The sequence below is a fragment of the Puma concolor genome, chromosome B4 (genome assembly GCF_028749965.1).
Source record: "Puma concolor isolate L17-30 chromosome B4, mPumCon1.1.hap2, whole genome shotgun sequence".
In the NCBI taxonomy this organism is placed as follows: Eukaryota; Metazoa; Chordata; class Mammalia; order Carnivora; family Felidae; genus Puma; species Puma concolor.
The window spans coordinates 23,800,136-23,823,032 of record NC_141673.1 but is presented as its reverse complement, the minus strand read 5'-3'; the positions used below and the strand labels follow the sequence as shown (position 1 = coordinate 23,823,032).

At 38.5% G+C, this 22,897-nt stretch overlaps 1 protein-coding gene across 9 annotated transcripts in view; it reads left to right on the top strand.

Moving 5' to 3' along the window:
• The window catches only part of LOC147578968 (uncharacterized), a 98,254-nt gene that overhangs the window by 21,005 nt on the left and 54,352 nt on the right, over positions 1-22,897 (top strand). For 2 of the 9 annotated variants that reach the window (XR_015253408.1, XR_015253407.1), the window contains 5 exons: positions 8,977-9,113; positions 9,671-9,813; positions 10,351-10,463; positions 10,997-11,185; positions 12,242-12,368. Coding sequence is in view for 1 of the 9 variants with exons in the window: in XM_086712582.1 (XP_086568708.1) it covers positions 9,035-9,113; positions 9,671-9,813; positions 10,351-10,463; positions 10,997-11,030 (369 nt within the window). In the remaining 8 variants the exon portion in view is untranslated. The other 7 variants (XR_015253414.1, XR_015253413.1, XR_015253412.1 and 4 more) reach the window with 7 other exon arrangements.

Here is a 22,897-nt window from a genome sequence, read left to right as displayed (position 1 = left end):
AAGATTTTAACAAGTATGGTGTGGTTTTTTCTTTAGCGCTGTAATCTGTCACATTAAAAACAAGAAGGAAAACCCTTTTGCCTGTGAATGTGGGCTGAGGAGCATGATGGATTTACTAGTATTTTTGACTCCTTACATTTGAGGTTATCATGGGCATAGCGTCTTGGGTAGAGCTTTGGAAGTACTTGTAACAGATAAGTGGCCATACGCCAAAAAAGATGCTATTTACATAGGTTAAGAATATCTACTCTACAGATCTCAGTGAGCAATAAAGATAGTGGTAGGCTCAATTACAAAAGACCTGTAATTACATTCAACATTCCTTGAGTATAGGTGCCATAATTTGTATTTCTTTAAACTTATGTTTCTTTAAAAGTTAATTACAAAAAATAATAATAATCACAGTGAAATTTTAAGAGGGAAAAGGAGCTCCCTCTCCTCCTCCTGCTCCCCCCTCCCTAATTCTACTTCCCTTCCCAGACAGGACATCTATTAACAGATTGAGCCTCATCTTCTTTTTACACTTTATCATACATACACTTTGTTTGTGTGTTTGAAACCTACCTGGGCTATGTTTCCACTAGTTGCTTTTTATCTCTTTGTCTGTCTGTCTATCTATCTATCTAGTAACCATTCCATGCTAGCTGATTTAAAGCTCCCTCATTCTATTTAGGAAAGGAGTGCCCATTACACAACCACTTTATGCTTTTCTCCACTGCCCCCTTTAAGCTGTGTGCTGTGCTTATAGCCATTCCAAATATACTTGCATTAGAAATTAAGGAGGTGAAAACAGCCCTTTCTGTGTGGAGAAATGAGCGCCAACTTTAATTAATCTAGTTGTACTTTCAGTTGATTTTTGGATGATTGTTGATCGCTTTGTAGAGTTTTATAGCACCCTGCCAAATGTGTCCTGGGTTCTTCCTGTGGCATATTTTTGTATAACTGTGTGTTTATAATTATTCAACCATAAGGACCCATGCCTGCACACGCATGCCCATGCACATGTGCAGATTTGTTTATTTCAAAGAGGCAATTCAGATGGCTAAGCTCAGAGTGGAAATCATCATGACATGAATCTGCCTTTTGTGACAATGGCACCCTAACAGATACAGTGTGCAAACACTGAACTTTCAGAACATTCTACTATCCTGCAATAATTGCTACATGCTTTTGGCCTTATTAACAAGAAGTTTCTTTCCCCTTCTACGTACAGAAACCTTTATACCTTACCATTCAGAGACAGCTATTTTTAAAATTTCCAAATTCACTTGCGGCTCTGTTCACTGCAAGATCTTCCCATCTATTCCAACTGTGTCAAACTATGACAAAAACAGGAGAAAACAAGAATAGACTATACATGTCACTCATGTTGGCTGAGAGTTGAGCTGAGAAAGCAAGAACTGGATGATGGAGGAATAAACATGCCATCGTTTGAAAAAGAACTCTTCTCTTTCAATCTATATATAACATCCATCATAAACTGAGCAAGACTATTGAGAGTAATAATTACAATACTATCTTACACTTGTCTAGTGCCATATAACTTGCAACGTCTTCTTCAAATTTTAACTCATTTCATCTTTCTGACAGTCCCATCAATTAGTCAGGACCGAGCTTATTATTTCCACCTTCTCTCCCAGCCCTGCAGTTACTTCCTGCTGTTCTTTCCAAACCTGGTACATCCGATTCAGAGAAGTAGAACTCCCGGCCTTCAGTGCCACTCAAAAGTCATCATGTTGGGCAATATGCTTGGTGATAGGTTACACTGTGTACCTTTCTGTCGTGGTTCACATCGCCCTAGAGAGAATACAAATCACTAATAAGCTGAGGTCAGATAATTTAGAATTATTGAGGTAATGCTACTTTTTTTTTTTTTTTAAATAGAGACCTGTAGTAGTATCCCAAATAGGTAGCAGGGATTAATGCCTAGGATTTATTCTCAGTTGTATCGTAGAGTCATTTGGATTCCATCCATTTCTCTAGGAAATTAGCCACTGATAATCATAATTATGACCCCTAGGTGTAGTAAGACAATGAAATGCCTCCTGAATTATTAAGAAGTGTTAATTTATGTCTACTCTGTATGTAGTTTCAAATAGTTTACTGCATTGTCATTTCTTGAAAATTGGTCACCTGTATAGATGATATATACATAAGATTAAATTTTAAGTAATGGTAATATTTCTTTAGAAAAAAGCCCCGTTATCAGTGCTGAATAAACATGCCATTGTTTTATATGGATTTTTCCCCTAGATTTCTGTTTGATGTCCATCTTGACATATTTCCTCATTAGCTGCAGGTCGTTATTTGAGAAAAAAATAATGCCCAGCATTTGTATCCCATTTTATTATGCTATATATTGCTTTCACTGTCACATACATTGTCCAATTTATTATATAAAATAAGCCTCAGGGAGCATTGGTGGTTTGTTCAAAGACACGTGGCTAATAATATGTGGTAGAGAAGAAATCCAGTTCCATCTGTCCAAGTCAAGAACTTTGTCCATCAATCTACAGCCATCTTGGAAACCAGTATCCCAGAATTTACATCAGGAGGTGTCAGCTGGCCGTGGGCCTCTCCACTTGTAAGCCCATCTGGCTGAGTTTCTTTCAAGAGCTTGTCAATGTAGCTAATATCAACCAACAAATCAGAGATTCAGGAAATTTGTTGTGATCCTGATTACAGTGAAAAGGGATAATGTTCCCAGTATTAGATTGCTTTCCATCCACTTGAAGAAGTGCATAGGATACACCATTTTGGAGGCAGATGACTTTATTCATCCTACAATACAACCAAGAACAGGCACCTTTGTTAGCTTTCCTTTTTTCTTTTCTTTCTTTCTTTCTTTCTTTCTTTCTTTCTTTCTTTCTTTTTCTTTTTTTAACATATATGAGAATAGTAAGCCTTAAAAGGAAATATAGGTGTGGGCATTCTCCATTTACCTTGGATACAAAATAGATTTTCAGCCTTTGATGAAAAGAACAGGCAGTGCCCCATTCCAAGGAAAGAGTGTGAAATCAGAGAGAGAACTCTGAAAAAAAGCTCGGGCTTACCCCCCATTCTAATCAGAATGTTTTTAAACAAGCTGCCCTGATATTAAGTGACAGAGCAAAGTCACTGCTTTTATGAAAAGTGGCACGAGAAGGTGAGGGACACCTCTAAGGAAGAAGGGCCTTTGCCATTAATAATTATCTATAAGGAACAAATAGTGCCTGGGAAGTGGGGCTGGATTCAGAGAAATAGAAATCTAAAACATTAGGGAGACCTCTGCTTTTTCATGAGATATTGCTGATGCTGAATGCATATTTCCAACGAGAACAAAGCTGATAACAAAGCCATCTTGCACTCATCCATTCTGGAATATTAAAGAGAAATGTCTCCCATGTTATTAAGCCACTTATAATTATTTCTGACATGTCAAAAATACTGAGGATACAGAGAATAGTCGAAGATTGGGGGTAACATTTTTTTAATATGATGTCAGTCTTCAAAGAATTGAACAAGTGGCCCCAGAAATGATCATTTCTTTAAGTATGACACTGCCACGTAATAAACCAGCAGAGAAAATATTGGAAGGAATTCTGTCAACATTCTGAGACTAGTGTAATTTTGAACAATCAAGCATAATGGCAAGATCAAGCCTCGTGTCAGGCTGTATGACTTGTAATTCTGTGAAATTATAAAACTTGTGAACAAAAGGGAATGAGAAATATGTGACTATGGAATGGAGGTAAAGAATCAGGAAGCATGAAATTCCAGTTCTGTCCCCTCTGACCTTACTGATATGCAAATTGGCTCATTATGTCAAATCGGCCGAGTTGAAACAATAAAGGTTTCCTAAGAAAAGAATTTCCAGTTTTACCACAGAAAAAGATAAGTTTTGCATTTGGAATGTCTGAGAGCATCTGAAGTGTTGTCTCATTAAAATTTATGATCAGAATTAATTCACATTCATTTTGTTAAGAACCAAATCACCTGGGTTGAATTTGTGTGGGGAATCTTAAAAACAGATAATGAGAAGTGACAGCAGGTCTGCGGAGTGGCCAGTGAGGACCACTCATAAATCTGATTTTTTTCTTTTTCTTTTGTTAACTTTCCATTTGGTGTTTAGAGACTGGTGTTGGGGAATCAAAGTCATTTATTGGCATTTGTGTTTGTTATGAAATAAGTAGAATCTTTTTTTTTTTTTTTTAAATAAGTAGAATCCTTTATAAATCACTCAGGTTGAAGGATTTTAACAGCCTTAAATAAGACCCAAACATGTGGCAATAAGAGAAAATAAGACTGCTGGAAGAAAATAATAATTTTGTGCCTGGTACTGTGCTCAGGTGACTTAATGATACCCGCAGACAGAAAGCCTGAGCATGGAATGGATACCCTTCCCACAAAGTTGCTGAAATGGTCTGTTTCCTTTGCTGTGGATGGCTCATCATCTCAAGTGAGAGACCAAATCGTGGCTGTTAGGCTCCAAATCGTCCCCTATTCTCCACATCCTCTTGGTGGCAAAGGGCTGAGCAGAGCATTTCCTCTTCATTCCCTTGTTGTCCTCGTAGATAATTCCTAGTGGAGGATGCCGGCATCTCTTGCCAGTAAAAGTCGCCGTGCATTTCCTGGCCCTCCATTTCCCTTCTAATTGAATTACTATCAGGAAATGTACTTCTTCTCTAACACTTTAACCACCTTCTTCTACCTCCGTGAGTTCTAATCCTAGAACCATCCCTCACTTGATAATACTATAGGCAGATGAGTATTTCTGGAACACACCTCCTCGCTCATCTACAGAACCAGAGGCTAATTATTGCTAAAATCTCATTTCAGAATGAAAGTCAGCTGGCCTGGGGAGTTTAGGAGTCCATGCCTTCTGAATGTTGATGGCAGTAAGCTTTCATGGGCACAGATGTAGGATTAAAAATGGAGATCTTGTGGGCTTTCTTTCACCATTCCATTTTCTGTCTACTTTCTTTATGCCAGATGAGGCTGCACATTGACCTCTCTATTCAAAAATTTAAATCTTGACTGGGATGCTACACTACACATTAGTACTTCCTTCCCCTCTGGATCGCCATGGAATATGTCATCTCTGAGGTACTGGGACATGAGTCAAAGATTCTTCTCAAGTGGTTCCCAAGTCCCACGGCACCTGAACCACAAAAAGGTAGTTCTGTGCATCCTGGAAGTCTACAGGCAGAAGTTTGAGCTTTACCCAGAATAGCTTCTCTCTGGTTCTTCTGCTGGGCCTCCAGCCTTCTCTCTCTCTCTCTGGTGACAGTGTCCATTTTAGAACCAAAAAGAAGAAAAGTTTCAATCTGTTCTTTCTGCTTTGTATAACACTTACCAAATAGCTCAGTGCAGGTGGGTACTCAGTGAGTCATTTTCCTCTAATACTTGTGTTACCCTCTCTTTGCAATGGAAATGTCTATTTCAGGTTCCTAAGCAGCCATTTGTAAATCACCCATGTGCCCTCAAAGAGTTGGGACTGAACCATAAGCCTAAGCTTTTAGAATATAGAGAAGGTAAAGGAGCGAAGAAAGAAACAGACAAGCTGAATATGTGGATAGTTTTACTACTGTTGAAGTGCACAATTGTTAAAATTGCATCCCTGCTGTCCAGGTCTGTCCAGATCAATTTCACTTCAGCAGCTCTGGGCAGAAATCTGGATTGTGTTATAAAAAACAAATAATTAAGCAAGCAATCCTTTTATGTTACTTAAAACTTTACTATATAGAAAAATCTATTCCTGGCTTTTGAGGTGTCTGACAACATTGTTAGCTCTGATGACTTTTTGAGTAGTTCTGTCATATTCTGTGATTTGCCTGAGCTCTTGCAACATAAAGGGGAATAAAATTATTTGTGGGATCTGTCACAGTGAATTTTTAAAGCCAAATTGTCCCCAGGCTGAAAGGGTTTCCTGTGACTACAACTGATTTTCCTAAAATCCATGTTAATACTTGCAAACCCAAATGACAAAACTTTTGATTGTTAGTGCTTGGTGGCCGCTGAAGGCTATAGGCTTAGTTGCCGCCACAAACTAGATGTAATAAAAGCAATGACATGTATTTATTGAGTGCTTGGTTGAATCATTTTACGTGGATTAGTTTATTTAATCCTCATAACTCTAAGCAGTAGTACTATTTTTATTCCCATTTTACAGATGAGGAATCTAAGTCATGGAAAAGACTACCTGCCCAACTTGTAGCATCAGGATTTGACCTGAGGAGGCCTGATTCCATGAGGCAACAATTAGGTACATGCTCTATTCAAAGCCCCTATTTAATTAACAATTTTTATACTAGCATTTTATTCCTTATTTGATATTTTCCACATTCAGTAAGCATCTTCCAGAATTTAAGTTTCAAAGGAGTAAATGGTGGCGGGCCTGCGTGGCTCAGTTGGTTGAGCTTCTGACTCTTGATTTCTGCTCAGGTCCTGATGTCACAATTTGTGAGATCGAGCCCCTGGTCGGTCTCTGTGCTGTCAGTGTGGACCCTGCTTGGGATCCTCTCTCTCCCTCTCTCTGTCTCTCTCCTGCTTATGCTCTCTCTCTCTCTCTCTCAAAACAAATAAACGTTAAAAAACAAATTAAGGAGTAAAGGGTATCCTGAAATGATGATCAGTGAAAACTGATTTTGCTTCTGACTACATCTAACTTATTCTGAAAGAAGGAGATAATGGCTCAACATGGAACAAAATTCCTGTGAAGAAGAAGCAGAAAATGAGCCAAGGGGCCAGAACAGTTCATAGAGCGAAGCTTTTAGTTCCAGGCAAATTAATTCCACGCATATAGGAAAGAAAGTACCAATTTAAAGGCATCACCGTTTGATATAAATCCCTGTCCACAATGACATCAGTTTGGCTAGCATGGCTGGGCAAGGACAAGAGCAGCCAAGTAAAGGCATAGACTCTGGAGCCAGACTATCTGGATTCAAATCCTAGCCCCACCACTTTCTAACCATGTGATCCAGGGCAAGTCCCTCCTTGCCTCCTTGCCTCTTTGACTCTGTGTTCTTATCTGTAAAAGAATAACAGTACTGGCCTTATGGGGTAGTCATGGGGATTCAGTGAGATCATGTATATAAGGCATGTAGAAAAGTGCCCAGCCTATGCTAAGTACCAGAAGGATGTTTGCTTTATATGTCCTTATGAGGTACTCAGTGTGCGACCAAGATACAGACAGTGGTTTTATATTTAGACATTCTTAGGGCTTTCATATAGGAAAAGGACACAGTAGATTTGATTCATCTTAGATGCACTTTGCTAAATAAAGTAATTTTTAGATCACCTAGATTTATTTTAGTTTTAGAATTTGAGTGTTAATTTGTAAGGTCAATCAACTAACCTGTTGCCGTGACTCAGTCCGAAGGTGGAATTTTGCTCCCGGCAAAAGGGGATTTAGCATATAAATTGAACGATTATCAAACAAAGACAGACAGACTGGCCACTATCTTGAAAATGGGAGTGGCAAAAAATGGGTGATAATCCTGCCTGCCAAATCCAAGGGATTAGGGAAACCAACCAGGGTTTAGAGTTTGACGTAGCAAATGTATTTTGAGGTGATATTGATAGAAATAAAGTGTAGCTCATAGATTATAGTTTGGATAGACTTCCGCACATTTAAATCTTCCCTCTTGCTTTCTTCAAAGAGTTGGAATGGATGGTCCGTGACAAAGCCTTCCATGGAGGTAAGAGAGGCTTTATTCCTTCAAGGCAATTTGGTCCAACTCTGCTAGTTCATCTATGGGGGAAGCCTGGCAAAATTCCAAAGGTGACTAGTGTTGTATCTATTATTTCACAGGGTGGAGTGTGTTTGGGTAGATGGAGGGGGAAACCTATAATTTCAGAGCTGCTGGTTGAACATTTCTGCTAAACTTCTTTTTGTTTTAAAAATTGGTGAAAAGATCTCAACATTCAAGATGATACGAGGGCATTGAACTATCCCCAGGATAGAATGTACCCACGGTGGTTGCTAAATCTTGGTGTGGTGCAGGTTGGAAGTCTCTAAAATATTTCCTGCAAAATATGAATTACTGTTTTGGCCCATTTTTCTGGGAGATTTAAATCAACTTTTTAATTACTTGAAGTCTGAAGGTTTTTCCCCATAAATATAAAATCAGAAGTGAAAGCTTAACCTAGACCTTTTAGGAAAAAAGGTTGCATTTTAAAATCATGCCACCACTGTCTTGTTTGGGAAGAATACAAGTTGGGTCCAATCAAATGTTGAGTCATCAACTATTTCAATGCCCATATTCATCATGCCTGAGAAATATAAGCATTCTTATTTTTTTAATAGGCTCTTTGAATCATATTCTAAATGAGTACCATGTAAATAAATTAGCACAACAATCACGCCATGCTTTTTTGTCATCATGGGTCATTTTCATCGGATGCTTAGTGATTTCATTGCACTTGTGTAATCAGGTGAAGAAGCTCCACCGGAGCATCCATGGGTCAGCTATGTAGACTCTAGCTGCCAAAGGCGCTTCTCCTTCTGAACAGAGCGCTTTGCTCAGCCAGTGTAGACATGGCCTGATAAACAATGGAACTTCTCCCTTGAGCTGGAGTTTGGATTGATCTAATTCTTTAACTCAAACGTGTGCACAGGTTTGATGAGTGTTTAAATGCCTGCATTTTAGTAAAACAGGAACTTAAATTGACAGTAATGTGAGGAATCGCATAATTTATAATGAACTTGAAAGGCAGGAGCACTCACTGTTGCTCAAGCTAATCAAGGGACTATCAAATCAAGGGTTTAACATGAGCTTAAATATATGTGGCAGGAGGGTTGTTCTTGCAGGCTTATATCTGTCAGATCTTAACACTAAACCTGTCAGGGTGCAACATGGCCGTGTCACTTTTAACCAAGATGTCACATATATTGTGAGAAACAACCTGCTTTGTGTTTTCTTCTCTGGGATTTTACTGGGAAAAGCAAATGTAAAAGGGATTTTTTTTTTTTAACACTGCATTTTTATTTTGCAGATTCTCAGGCTGATGGAGAGAGTGACGAGTGGGTTGCCAGCTATAGTCAGCGTGCACAATGGCTGCGGGGAATATATTCAGACATGCCCAAGGAGGTCTGCCCAGGGGGAAACACATACCTTTGAGGTTTAAATCAGGTGTGTGAAGAATGCTAGAACCGTGACTTCTACGATTTTGTTTTGTTTTGGTTTGGTTTTTGCATTTATGTTTTTCAAGGAAAACAGGATGGATGGTGGCTCTTGGCTGTTCCTCAGACTCTTTTAATGCCACGAAATACACCCCAAGTTTAACCTACTCTCTCTCCTAGGATGTGATATACTCTACTTGCTGCTCAAAAGGGTTGTCCTCTATTTTATCAAAACTTTAGATTTTAAAGAGGTAGTTTTTCATCTTCAAAAAGGGTTTTGATTTTGGAGATATTTTAAAACTGAGAACTGAAGTTTTTCAGTTTGTTTTTTTACTACTTGTCTATTTGCTGGGAAAAATAAATGCTATTTGTAATATAGGAGTTAACCACAAGAGACCTAAGAAAAATTATGTTCACATTATCTTTAGAAATACGTGTTCTCATTATCTTTAAAAAGTTGTTAAATGTCTCAGAAATGTCAAGAAGATGTAACATTGTTTAGAAAATATAAACCACGTTTCCTTGCAGGATGAAGTTGTGCTTAATAGCTCTGTTTAATTCATTCAGAGACTACACGATTTTTGTTGCTATATTTTGTTAGAAAGGAAGGAGAGGCTGTTTCTACAGGTGTCATAGAAAAATCAATATTGAGCCACGGATTATTGGATCCCATAGAACCATGGAGACTTGGCAGTGAAATTCTTCCAAAGGTGAGGAGGGGCATTGATTTTCCTTCTCATGCCTGAAGAAATATGACACAGGAACGGAGGCTAAATTTAGACTGGAAACAAGTCTCATTTGAAACTATGTGCCTTTAAAAAACTTTGTGACAGTTTTTTTTTTTTTTAATTAAATGAGGAAATTGAATGTGAGCATATAAAATTTTTCTCATATATTTTTCTTAGATTTACTTTTTTTCTTTATTCCTTTGCGTGCTTTTGAAAAAAAAAAAAAAAACGACTATTTGACCAACATTTTGTCTATAATTAAGATCCAGTGATTTCCTGTACAACATAAAACAGTCTCGCTCTTAAACCTATAACCAAGACTGCAATAGTCCTTCACCTTCTAAGAAAAAAGCATATTATTTATACAATCACACTTAAAAATATGTGCCATGATTTTTAGACACGTACTTGCTTACTTGTTTATTTGTTTTACAGTTTCTCCTAGATTTTGAAAAGTTGAAAAGCTCAACATAACGCATTGGTTGTTTTCCTGCATTGCTTAGCATTCCATCCTTGCAGGCAGACGGTGTTCCTAGGTTTGGAAGGATAAATCCCAGGGGAAGTGAGCTGAAGAACATTTCATGCATCACTCATCCTATTATGAGCCCTGTGCTGTTCCATCTCTCTACAAGGTAAGAGATTTATTGTGAGTTGGCTTCTGCCAGTGGAAAATGACATATGCTAATGGCTCGTGCTTCCCAGTGTGTGTTTGTGGAACTCATAATTGAGAGTATAGCAATTGTTTTATACGCTGAAGAATAATTGGAAAATTTAAGTTACTCATACACGCTCTATCATGCACATCTGTCCCCAGGTAGCATGTGGTTGCCCTATCCTGGGACCCACATTCTGTAGTATTGTCTTCCACATGTGAGGTGGGGTGGCCAATTGGTCATTTTTATAATGAATTTGAGCAGAGTAGATGATCAAGAAAGATAATTCATGTCCTAAAGTAGAAAATGGCCAAATTACCACTTTGCTGTGTCTGGGCATAGATACAATTTAAGTTTTAATACTTTGTGGGATCAAGAACTGATCATAAGAAAGTTAAAATATAAAATGCTGGGGAGTTCATAGTAAGCATAGAGTTATATTAATATTAAGCTTTCCTTTCTGCTGTCCAGTGGAAAATTCTTAATTCTTTATCCTTTTCCTGAACTTGCAGGCTGGCTGAAACAACAACAGAAATTGGTGTGTAATTCGTATTCTAACTTTGGATCACCTGGTTAATACTCTGACTCTGACTACCCAGAAAGACAATGTTCTATAAGAACTATCTGTTAAAAGGCCTGCTGCTGCATTATTAATAAAATAACAGGGAAAATGCGATGATCTGGATGTCCCATCTGATGAGGTAAGGTTTTATCATGTCCCATAAAATGAGATTACATTTGATTGTATTTATCATTATGCCAGCCCCAAGAAAGTTTGCATTTGTCAATTTGACACAGAAATCTGTAATATAAAGCTTAATATGCACTATCTAAACTGCGACCAATTTCAGGCATTAAAAGCCAGGCTATTTAATGTATTTTATTTATGTGTAAATTACATTATCGTTACTGTTTTTCTATCCTTTTCAGCTTGGAAAATTGTAACTCAGTATATCGCACAACATACTTCAATAAAAATAAATTATGTATATTATAGTTCTTATGGGGGGCAAAGGCATACTATTTTACTGACCTTTGGTGAGGTTTCACTTTTGATGTGTGAATTTTTAAATGTGAACAAACCAAAAACAGTGGCATACTTGGAAGTAATCTAAAGCTAAAATGGGAAATGAAGATTTTGTGGTAAGTGCCAGCCTCGTGTTTGCTATTGCCATACTTCGGCATCTGCCTGAGAAGAAAAAAAAGTACAAAAGACAATGGAGAGATGATGGAGGAGCTGGGCATATGGAAAGTTCCAGGTGCCTGTGGATACAATATGAGGATACTCAAATATCTAGTCCTCTTTTTTTGATACCTATCCTGTAATCCATCAGAGTGGCCAGGTGCTCTCTTTGTAGTTCAAAAATATTAGTGTTTTCAACATCAGTGCCCATTATGGCTATACCAAAATCCCCTTCTATGTGTAAAATATATCTTACCCATATCTGAGCAACATGATTGTAGCCCTTCTCTCTTTAGGTTAAGCACATTGTATGACTTCTCTTAAAATGTTGCAAAGATGAATTTCCACTAGATAATTTGTAGTTGGTAAAATATCATGAATTTTTCAGGGGAAAAGTGGCAATTAATGGAAACATAATTATCTTCAATGTGAAAATAGTCTGGGATGCTAACTTTGGCGAGCACAATGTCTCTAACTCATTATCATTTTCTTTGCTTATTTTGTTGTCATTCTTCGGGTTCTTTCTGGATCCATCTCTCTTTTGTTTCCCTTCGACTCCTCTATTGTATTCCAGTTGGCAGTTAAAGAACCGAAACAGCAATAAGACTGCGCAGGCACATTTTCCCAGTGCCACCGACTGGGCGTTAAGCTGACTAACGTTTTGAAAGCCCAGCCCATTTCGTTCACAGCAGGCAAGGCAGGTAAAAGCATTTCTGTATTAAAGTACACACTTTGTTTCTGTGGGTTCTTCTGATCTAAATTGTCTTGTTTGCCAGTTGGGGGGAGAGAGACGAAAAGTGGGTTGGGGACCAAATGTCTGGGGTATTTAATCAAATGCCCAGCAACTCCTGATTATAGGAGGCAGAAATTTCACTTTCCAGGATAACTATGGTGGATTTTGTCAACCCAAATGGGTGTCCACCTTCACCCAGCATGTTATTGGGCTGCTCCCTACCATTGTCTAAATACAAAGCAATGGAAGAATTCCAAATAGTTTTAATAGTAACTCCTGGGTTAGAGGAAGCTACATATGCAGGGTGAAAATTCCCATAAAACATAGGTATACGGGAAGTTCCTCAAACAGTACATTTTACATGTTGTTGTTTTCTTCTATTAGAAGAAGAATGTGAGCATTTATTTCACTATGTTTTGTTAATTTGATTACTGTTTCGTAAGTGGTAAGTATACACCTCCTTAAATGTTTTATGAAGCTCACTTAATCAAGCAAATATGCTAAAGCACATCACTGTATTGATCCTTGACCTTTTGACCCGTCTCTCTGCCATGCTGGCTGCCTTTTTCTCGAGTTCTCCCAAATGAGAGCTTAGGGAGCCGACAGAGTGAGGAGAGGCGTCAGCCTTCTGTCTGAGCAGCAGCAGACTGTAGAGTTGTGTCACTGGAGGGGATTTCCTTGCGAGTGACAAAATTGGGATGAATAATATCAGTTTGCATTTTAAGGAAGCTTATGAGCACTATACTGAATTGTCTAGGAGGGATGAACGTAACATACATTTAAGGCGGGAAGATTAAAGTTCTGAGATGTGTTAGATTACTGCAATAATGCTATGGCTCATTTTATGAATGAATCAACATATTCCCCACCTGGTGCCCACATGCCACATATTGAAATAAATTTAACAGAGCCTCTTTCACTGGAGTCAGAGCCTTTACACACACCATCTTACCACGGAGTAGATCCCTAGTTTGTTTTATGTTCTATGACCATCGTATGGCCATTTCTCACCAAACGGGATCAAAAGTTAATAGAAGGTGCAGTGGAAAAATGCAATAACTTTGTCTTTGAACTTTTAGTGAAAGAAAGAAAGAAGAAAAAGAAAGAAAGAAAGAAAGAAAGAAAGAAAGAAAGAAAGAAAGAAAGGTGACAGGCCATGGATGCCCGTACCATGACTATCCATGGAATCTTTTCAAGAATGTGAAGTCCCTTCTACTTTAGCAGTTAGACAAATTCTTCAGCCAATTTGACTTCAACTTGGCAAAGATTTTCTGTTTATAAATGTCCCTTGGGGGTCCATGAGGAATTTCAGATACCCACTTATTTTCTAGAAGAGAGTTCAGAATCCATAAGTTCAAAATATTTTAAAGTTACCATGTACTTTGCTTGAATGAAGCAGCAATGCTGTGGATATGGCCATATCCTTTCAGGCGCTTGACCCGGCTAAACTCCACTGCACTACATGGCCTTCTGGAGGCCCAACAGCATGGCGTCTCATATTATTCACTTTCTGGTTTCACAACTCTTTCCCAGGATAGTCATGGTTGGGGGCAAGGGGTACAAGGGTAGGGGATAACTTTTGTGTGTATATTTCTTTTCCAATTTGTTAAGTGAAAAATGCTGGAGAATAAAATGTCCTCCTTTTGTTTATCGTTCAAATAATTGCATGAAATGCGAATCAAAGCATAATGGTCATGGTGAGTGAGGGGAGGAGGCAGTTACCCTTCAGCTACTATGGTTCTCAGGGGCCCACTATACTATCTTAATAAGCTGAAAGGAATGATGTACCATTTCTCTCTAACATGACATAAAGTTCCTTTAAATGGAACAGTTCCTTTAAATGGATTCATTTTTAAATCTGAAAGGCAATGGCCGTGATCCAGGTTGAATACGTGCACACACGTAGTCACATGCATGTACTTCTTGTACACATTTTTTAGCCAAGTAATAAAACTGGTGGAAAGGTGACCACGAGGACTCCTCTAAGGGTCTGGGGGATGGGTGTTACCCTAAACAGGTACAGAGGCAGGTCCGTTTTTTAATTTGAAGCTTTGGGCTTTAGCTTAGAAATTCACTGACATTTTACATTCTGTCTCATTATATGTCAAGATTGTTTTACTTAAAAGAAAGTTTTAATTTGCTTACTGTTGAGTGAATCTGATATTTGAGACGAGTGTGCTGCGTTTTCCCTTTCATGAGTCACTCAAAGAACACTTATTGAGCTTCTGCTGTATGCCACGTACTATTTTACCCCCCTTCTCCAACACCATCACATATCCCAGACACTCCTATTTGAGGCTGAAAAGCACAGAATAGAGACACACAGAGATGTGAAATAGGTGGACTGGTAACAGATCTGTGAATTGTAAATTACTGTAACTCCTTGATACTGGCCACATTTTTCTACCCAGGGATTTTAGACGATCATTGTCAGAATTTCACAGAAAGCCCCATCAAATCTGTACATTTTTGTTGAACTTAAAGCAATTCCTTCAAGTTCTAGAAGGTTCCCTTCTTACTTTCGGTTTTTCGGGGACACAGAAAGGTCTTCGTTTCCAATTTCTACTTTGACACATGCTCCACACCTAAAGACTGACACCCTTCCATTTTCCCTCTTTCCCTCTTTGTTTCCCATCTTTTCTGAAGATAAACTCCTGCATTTTTTTTTACTTCTTTGTCTAATTTTTGTCTATTTGACATGTGTAAAGTGAAGAGATTAAAAAAAATCAGTGGATGGGGGGGTCTGACCTCTCTGCTGCAGGGTCTAGAATGTTGATTGGTGTGTGTGTGTGTGTGCACGTGTCTGTGTCATATCATGAAAATATTGCAGCTTACGTTTAGTGCATAAATGCAATGGTTACACAGGAACTGGATTGACTGATTTGAATTCCTGCTGTACTGCTTACTAGCTGTATAAGCGGTTTCTAACCCTGCTTTTCAGCTATAAAATGAGGAAAGTAATCGTACTCACCTCCATTGGGTTGCTGTAAAGATTACAGGAAATAATGAGTGTAAAGCACGGTGCTTGGCATATGGTGGGAGGTCAATAAACGTTAGCAATGATCTTTAGTGTTGCCATTACTTATTTCATGTCTATGCAGACACACACATACCCCCAAATACACAACTTACCTATATGCTGCATTCGTCAAAGAATGATGGTCTTAGCCAACATTGTGAAAAGGCCTTCAGAACTGTCAGCTTTTTGTTGTGAAGGTGCATTCTGTCTTTACCCCCTCTGAAGGCCCAGTACTCTGCCTCTCTTCTTGGCATTACTGGTAAAACCTCCTTGCAAGCAAGGACCTGAGATTTATCCACACAAAGGTCTAGATGACGGAGAACATTTGAGGTGTTGCCCTTGTAAAGGTCACTGACCTCTTTTCAAAGATCGAATACTAAGCTGATGAGATCGCAGTCATCCAGTAGCAGCTGGAGAAATGTATTCGCCAAGTGTGATTTCTCCTGGTCCTTCTGGAGATCTCCCCAGAGTAGGAATGGTTAACTAGGCCAAGAGGTGAGGTTAGTTCTGCTGTGGAAGGTGCCTGCTGGGGCTCTCCTGGGGGTTGTCTGACATCCTCAAAGGCTGCCTCTCCAAGCCTGGGGCCATTTAGGAATGTCTGTCAGCTTTTCCATTTTTTTTTTTCCAATTGTAACTCTGGGTTTTGAATCTAGTTATGCTTTAGACCACAAGCTATAGCCCTTTGAACATTTTTTTTTCCTAATACTCGTCTTTATTTTTGGGTATGTATCCATTTTTTTTCTGTACACACCCCATCCATATATTTATTCTTGGTTTCCCGTTGTATTTATCTCACAAACGCCCGTGTTCGTGATCTAAAGTTGTTTGCATGTCAAACTATTATGCTGAGACATTCTCCTAAAATATTCTCTCTCTATATATAACAGTACTTCACCTGTATTTTTTTATGCCTATATTTGAGAGTTTGAAGGGCTGGGTTCAAGTTAAGGTGTGCCTTCACCCCCAAAATATGCTTGGAAAACCATTTAATTCTCAGCCTCAGCTTGTCAGTGAAGTGGTAATAAAAGGATTTGCCATCGGGTTGTAAGAATCAAATCAAAGTGTTCACTAAACTCAAAAGCAGTGTAGAACTTTTTGGGTCTTCCCTTTATCCATCAGAACTACCTCCTCAAGCAATTTTTTTAATAGAGGACATGAAGAAACACATTATGTTTAGTAATTTGTGAAAGAAGAGGTCGAATTACCTTTCTTTGACATTTTCCCTCATTACCTGAAATCGCTCTTCTGTGCATTCTTTTATCACTGTCATTTGCCCTCTGTGGTTTTTTGTGTATTTGTTTTATCACTGAATCAGGATGGTCCAGGGGAGAATGTTCTCAGTGAAAATCTTAGAAGAGACATGTCCACTGGTAAAGAAGGGCCCACACGGATGGGCTAGGTCCACAAACAGCTTCTCAAAGGATCCAGATCGTTCTATAGAATATGTGGCATGGTCAGGCTATGATGCCCCACGTCACTCAGAAGTTTGAACTAAAGCCATGAAGCTTAACATTTTCAGGATCCTCTACACAAGTGAGAAAATAATAAATAAAAGCTAATATTTATTGAGTAGCTACTATGTGCAGATACGTTCAATAATAACTATTAACTCTGGATTTTTGTAGACACCAAATAGGCACCGAGGTACAAATCTTACCCAATTATCTAATCCTTACAACAATTTAGGGACAGTGCTATTAGGTCCATTTTACAGATGAGGAGACTGAAATCTCTCTGACACCAAACCATTGTTTTCTGGATTTTCCCAAGGATCCTGAGATAGAGGCAGGATTAGGTGCATTTTGTACATGAGGCAGTTGGGTCACATAGGGCTTCAGTAACGTCCCCACCATTGTAGGTAGAATCCCATCCAGGTCAGCCTCACCCTGCACACTATGCCACACTGCCATTCTGTGTGCTTTAATTTTCAAAAAGGACCCCCCTTTTTTTTACCCCCCTCTTAATTTGTAATCTGTTGTGGATTGATACTTTTGTAAAATATAATAAAAATGCATTACTGGAAAAATAAAATTAAAAAAGACATACAAAACACAAACTCAATTATTTATTATTAGATTCAACAAACATGAAATTACCCAGGTTGAAAATAAAATTAAAAGCCATGGCCCCTATTTTTTGTGTTTTTTATCTCACCAAAGTTCAAAAGCATGTCTCAACAATAGACCTTCACAAACTAAATTAATTTTGTATGAGATATGTCTATTGTTGGAAGGCCTATCATCTCAGAACCTACAGAACCAAGAAAACGTAGAGCACTGTAAATTAGCTTACTAGATATAATGGAGATACCACTGTGTTACTGGTATATCATTCTCTCTCCAGAGGGCGGGCTCATGGTGGTGTTGATTAATAATATTCTCTCACGCTGCATCCAAGTAGGTTAAAGAAATTAAAAGGAGCATGATAACACAAAGCAGCAAAGCAAACTGGTTAGTCCCCACAGTGACTAGTGCTCTGCTGCGCAGAGCAAGTTAGCTTAGTGAATTCCACTTTTCAGCATTCCTGAAAGCAGATTTTCAAATAGAATGGCCATGAAAAATAGCAAATGCATATTTCCCAAGGGAGAACAGGATCTGTAGCAGGTGCCTATCTCCATATCCATCTGTAGAAGTGTCTGCAGTAAAGATGAGAGAAAAAAGGCTTAATAAACAGAAAATGTCAGAGTCTCTATTTTTGATTTTTATTTAGCAACATCATATCTCAGATTTCAAGACAAAACTGTTTTCGCCTGATTCCTGGCCCAGCCCTCCAGGCGAATCCCTGCTGTTAGGAATGCGGCATCTACAGGCAGAAGTGTTGGTATGGTTAATCTTAATTGGGTTTTAACTTCAAGGAAGAGATGCTAGGTTAGAGGATCTGTTTACAGCAATCCCTGTGTCACCAGTGTTATGTTAATGTAGAACTTTCTCTGCATTCCATGGAGGTAAAAACAATGACAGAATACAGGGATTCTTATTTGCACTTATAGCGGGCCCTTTGCTGACCATTACATTGGTGACCTTAGTCCCCTGAAATTCAGATGGAGCTCCATTCTTGTTCTTAAGCAATGCCCTGCTTTGGTATCTAATCCATTATTGAAATATAATATAATCATTTATATACTAATCATTCATTTATAGACTACCCACTAAGTGCCAGGTCTTGTGAGAGATAGCTAGATGGTAAAGAAACAATTGTGGCAACTTGGTTCCACCTTCAAACAGTTTCCAGCCTGGTGGGGAGGCACAGGATACAGAGGTAGATTTGGGATATTGCAGCACTGGCCATAATGAATGAAGGGACTGATTGGCCTGTGAATGTAGAAGAAGTGACAAACTCAGGCAGTGGAGTCAGAAAATGCTCCACAGAATAGGTGACATACAGCCTAGAGCTGGAAAAGTAAATAAGAGTTTAAAAGTTACTAATGGTGGGGTGCCTGATGGCTCACTTGGTGGAGCATGTGACTCTTGATCTCAGGGTCATGAGTTCAAGCCCCACTTTGGGCGTGGAGCCTACTTTAAAAAGTTTAGTAATGGTAAATATTTACAACAGTATTTTTATACAGTGTGATTTCTTTGAACTCTTTTCATTGATTGGGACTCGTATTTGGTCTCCCAGTGGAATTAGTGTCTTAATGGATTATTTCATATTGTTTCTCTGCTTCTCCACATCACATTTCTTGTGTGTGGACCGTAGCTAAAAGTCAGAGTGGTTAAAAGCAAAATTTTATTTATGCTTCCAACATCTCCCTACTGTCTTTGCCATACTGACTGTCAGGAGTTTCCTTCTAGTTTCAAAAACTCAGCATCTGTGATGATTTTTATTTCCTTCTTCCCCCATGATAAAATTCATCAGTAGTTAATGGGCTCCTACATATAAAATAGGACTTCAGCCTTGCCTCAAGGATCTAGGAGACAAGGCATACCTAAGATAGCTTTTGATTAAGAAAAAGAAAAAGTAAGCTTATGCTTACTCAATATTAGCTATGGGAGCCTTGACAAAATAAGGGCTTTTGTTTTAGAAAATGAAAGTGAGTAAGCAATCTTTAAGGAGATTAGAAAATGTTTTAAAATACTTAAAAAAAAATAATTCCAGAGAAAAAGAATGGTACAATAAATAAACACTTTTTAAAAAATGTCTATTTATTTTGAGAGAGAGCAAGCATGAGCTGAGGAGGGGCAGAGAGAGAGAGAGAAAGAGAGAGAGAGAAACCCAAACAAGCTCCACGCTCAGTGCAGAGCCCAGTGTGGTCCTTGATCTGACAAGATCATGACCAGAGCTGAAATTAAGAATTAGACACTCAACTGGCTGAGCCACCCAGGTGCCCCAATAAATAAACACTTTAAAGAATAAAAACTATAACCATGCACTGCTAATTGGCAAACTAGACATGGCCAACAAATAAAAAAGATAATGTTGAAGAGCAGGAAAAATTGCCCAAGTGAGTTACATTGGCTGCCTGACAAAGCTTGGCTATGAACTAGACATTGGATGGGGCCACATAGAATTTAAGGGTCATTGACAAGGAGTGCCACGACTATGGTCAATGTCAGCTAAAGGATGAAGGTAGCATATCCCCGTGTACAAGAAAGTGGCAAGAATAAATCCCAGTATCTTATTTGTGAACAAACATACACTCTGTCCCCATCCAGAATCCTACAACTCTGATATGAATTAAGACATCTGAACATCCGAAAAAGTTGATAGTAAGTACTCAATAAATGTCAGTCGCTATTCATTTAAGGTAGACTGACACAATTAAAACACTGTTTTTAAAACCAAAACCAAAACCTTGACATCATGCCTTCAGATGCCAGTACTGTTATTCTAGGGATGGAGACACTGCAGTAAATGAGAAACACTTATTCCCCATTCTGTAGCACTTATGGCTCAGACAGGGAAACAGATATTCATGTGGTGTTAAGCATGTGACAACAGGGTAAGTAGAGGCACAATGGGCGTAACTAACAAGGAGAGATATAGCCAAGTGAGGTTTCAGTTGGGAACTGCAGGATCTATTGAAGCTAGCCAGGAGTGAATAGACGCTAATATTGGGCAGAGTTTGGAGTCCAGGAATAAGATAGAGTGGGGGAAAATGTTGGGCAGATGTGAGTGATGGGCCTGGATGTCATAATACAGTAGACCTGTTGGCTAAAGCCCAGGATATAAGAATTGGGGTCTAGCACTGGGACATCACAGGAGTGGGAAGTCCAATTACCAGGGGACGAAAGCCCTGAGAACTGGTGCCAAGTCAGACACTTACCAGGGGTCAGCTTAGATGTCTCTCTTGATCTGTTACAGTTGCCTTTCTTTCATCTGTAAAATGGTGGAAATATATACCTTGCCTAGTTCTTGGGAGACTGTGTGGATTGTATTATGAAAGTTCTTGTAAGTGATAGTCCGTATATGAAGATAGGTTTTCTTTATTAGTAATTTACATGGCTGGGGAAACCATTGGGGAAAATTCTCTCAAAATATAAATCCATTTGGAAGATCTAGATCCAAGATTGTGAACTCAAATGAGCCAGGCAGGTCACATTAATATTGAAGGGGGCTCAAGCAGAGTAATGATATAGAATAGTGGGGACGGTGGCAAAGTGGAGAAGGCATGCCCTGTCCAAAAATCAAAGTAATGTGTTGTTATCTAAGAATATAGATCTAGCGATGCCACATCTTCTAATTTTAACCTCTAAATTTTTAAAGACCTTCTAATTTTAAACCTAGAAATTCAAATGTTTATGTGAACCTAGTTGGTGACTAGTTCAAGTATTCAACGCTGATACCTTGGGTCAATGTGAAACGATGTCCCTCTCCACACACACCCCAAAGAGCTGTGAAGTCTGACCTGTGGACTGTGATGTCAGGTTCAGATGAATAATGGAGAGTAAATATATCCCTAATCATTTGAAATTAATATCAATGTCATATAAGTGAGCCACATTCTTTGGTGCATAAAGACAGTTATACGAGGGTAGACTATTTCAGGAGGTGCATGATAGTCTTTGTGTTTCTTGTCACTGGGCTGCTAAGATGCTTTGCTTACTCCTTCACCTTTTTTCCCTTCTATAAAAGCCATTGCAGTCCTCGGAGTCCTACCTGCTGACTTCTGTATTAAATATGTCACTCCCTTGCTCGAGAGTTTCAAGTGGTAGCTCCCATCACACACATCCAACACAGATTTGACCTCAGCCTACTTTCTCTTGCTTTGTTTTCTTCACTCATCCCACCTAATCTCTTCTTTCTGTTCTATTCTTTCTTGTCTACCACTTACTGAAAGCCAGCTACATGCCTTTTTCCATGCAAATTGAGCCTTCTGAACCCATTTCATTGGCTGTCCACTCTCAGAGTTCTTTAAAACCACAAATAGACAATTGCAGAGCTTATAGTTGTTTTTCAAGGGCTTACAGGAATTTTCTTAAGCTGAGCAAGAAATGTGGATCTTGTTAATCGTTTATTATTATGGCTCTGTCTTATTAAACTTTATTAAATCTCAAGCCAGCTGAAAGAAGATGTAAACACCTGATTAAGAATGCAAAGACACACACACTTTAATGGCTAGGTTTAATCCAAACTTTAATGAGTACGTTTCCTAAAATACACTTCCTATTTTATCTTAGCATTTCCATCATAATATTAAAATATCAGCCTAAAAGTATTATAGCCTACATGTGTAATGGGTGTGATATCAGAAAACCTCAGCTTTTGTCTTTGGCTTTTGCGTTACCAATAAAGGAGGACTCTGAGTATTGTATGCCTTTCTTAGAAACATGAAGAAAAATGTTCTTAGAAAAAAATTACATGTGCTAAAATGGGTCACTTATATTTATTTTTCTATTTATTTTCATCCTAATACATATGGTTTCAGACTTCAATTTGTTTTATATCCAGGATATGAGGATGAGAAAAATGAGTGATTTCCTTTCACTTATTGCTGTACTGAGTTCTACCCTTTGGAAACATGGAAAATGACTCTTAGACTTGTTCTGTATGATTGGAGAAGGAAGTGGTAAAGGAAATGATAGAAGAAGGATTACCTTCCTGGAAACCTTGTCACCCCTGTTTGAAAGCCTCTCATTTTTATTTTCATGGTGTGTTCAGTATTATTTCACTTTGCTGTTGATGGCCTATGAAAGATTTTACTTAGAAAATGCGAGGTTCTCATTTCTTTCTAGGATTTATACTCGAAATGGGTGAAATTTGGTTGTCATGTATGTGCAAATTATTCAGAGGTGTCAGAGGCAAAATCAACGTGATGGTTTTCCTTCAGGTAGTCAATTAGAAAAATAGTAATACTTAACTCCTATTATTATGCTCTGGGATCACAAGTGAGCATAGAAACAGTTTGGAGTTAAGAATACCTAGGTAATCGGTGAGGAACACAAATCTCAAATGAATGACTGCTTGCAAAGAACTTGGGTTTTGACAAAAATTTACACAGAACTTGACAGCTGCATAGGACTGTTCAGATTTCTTCTACT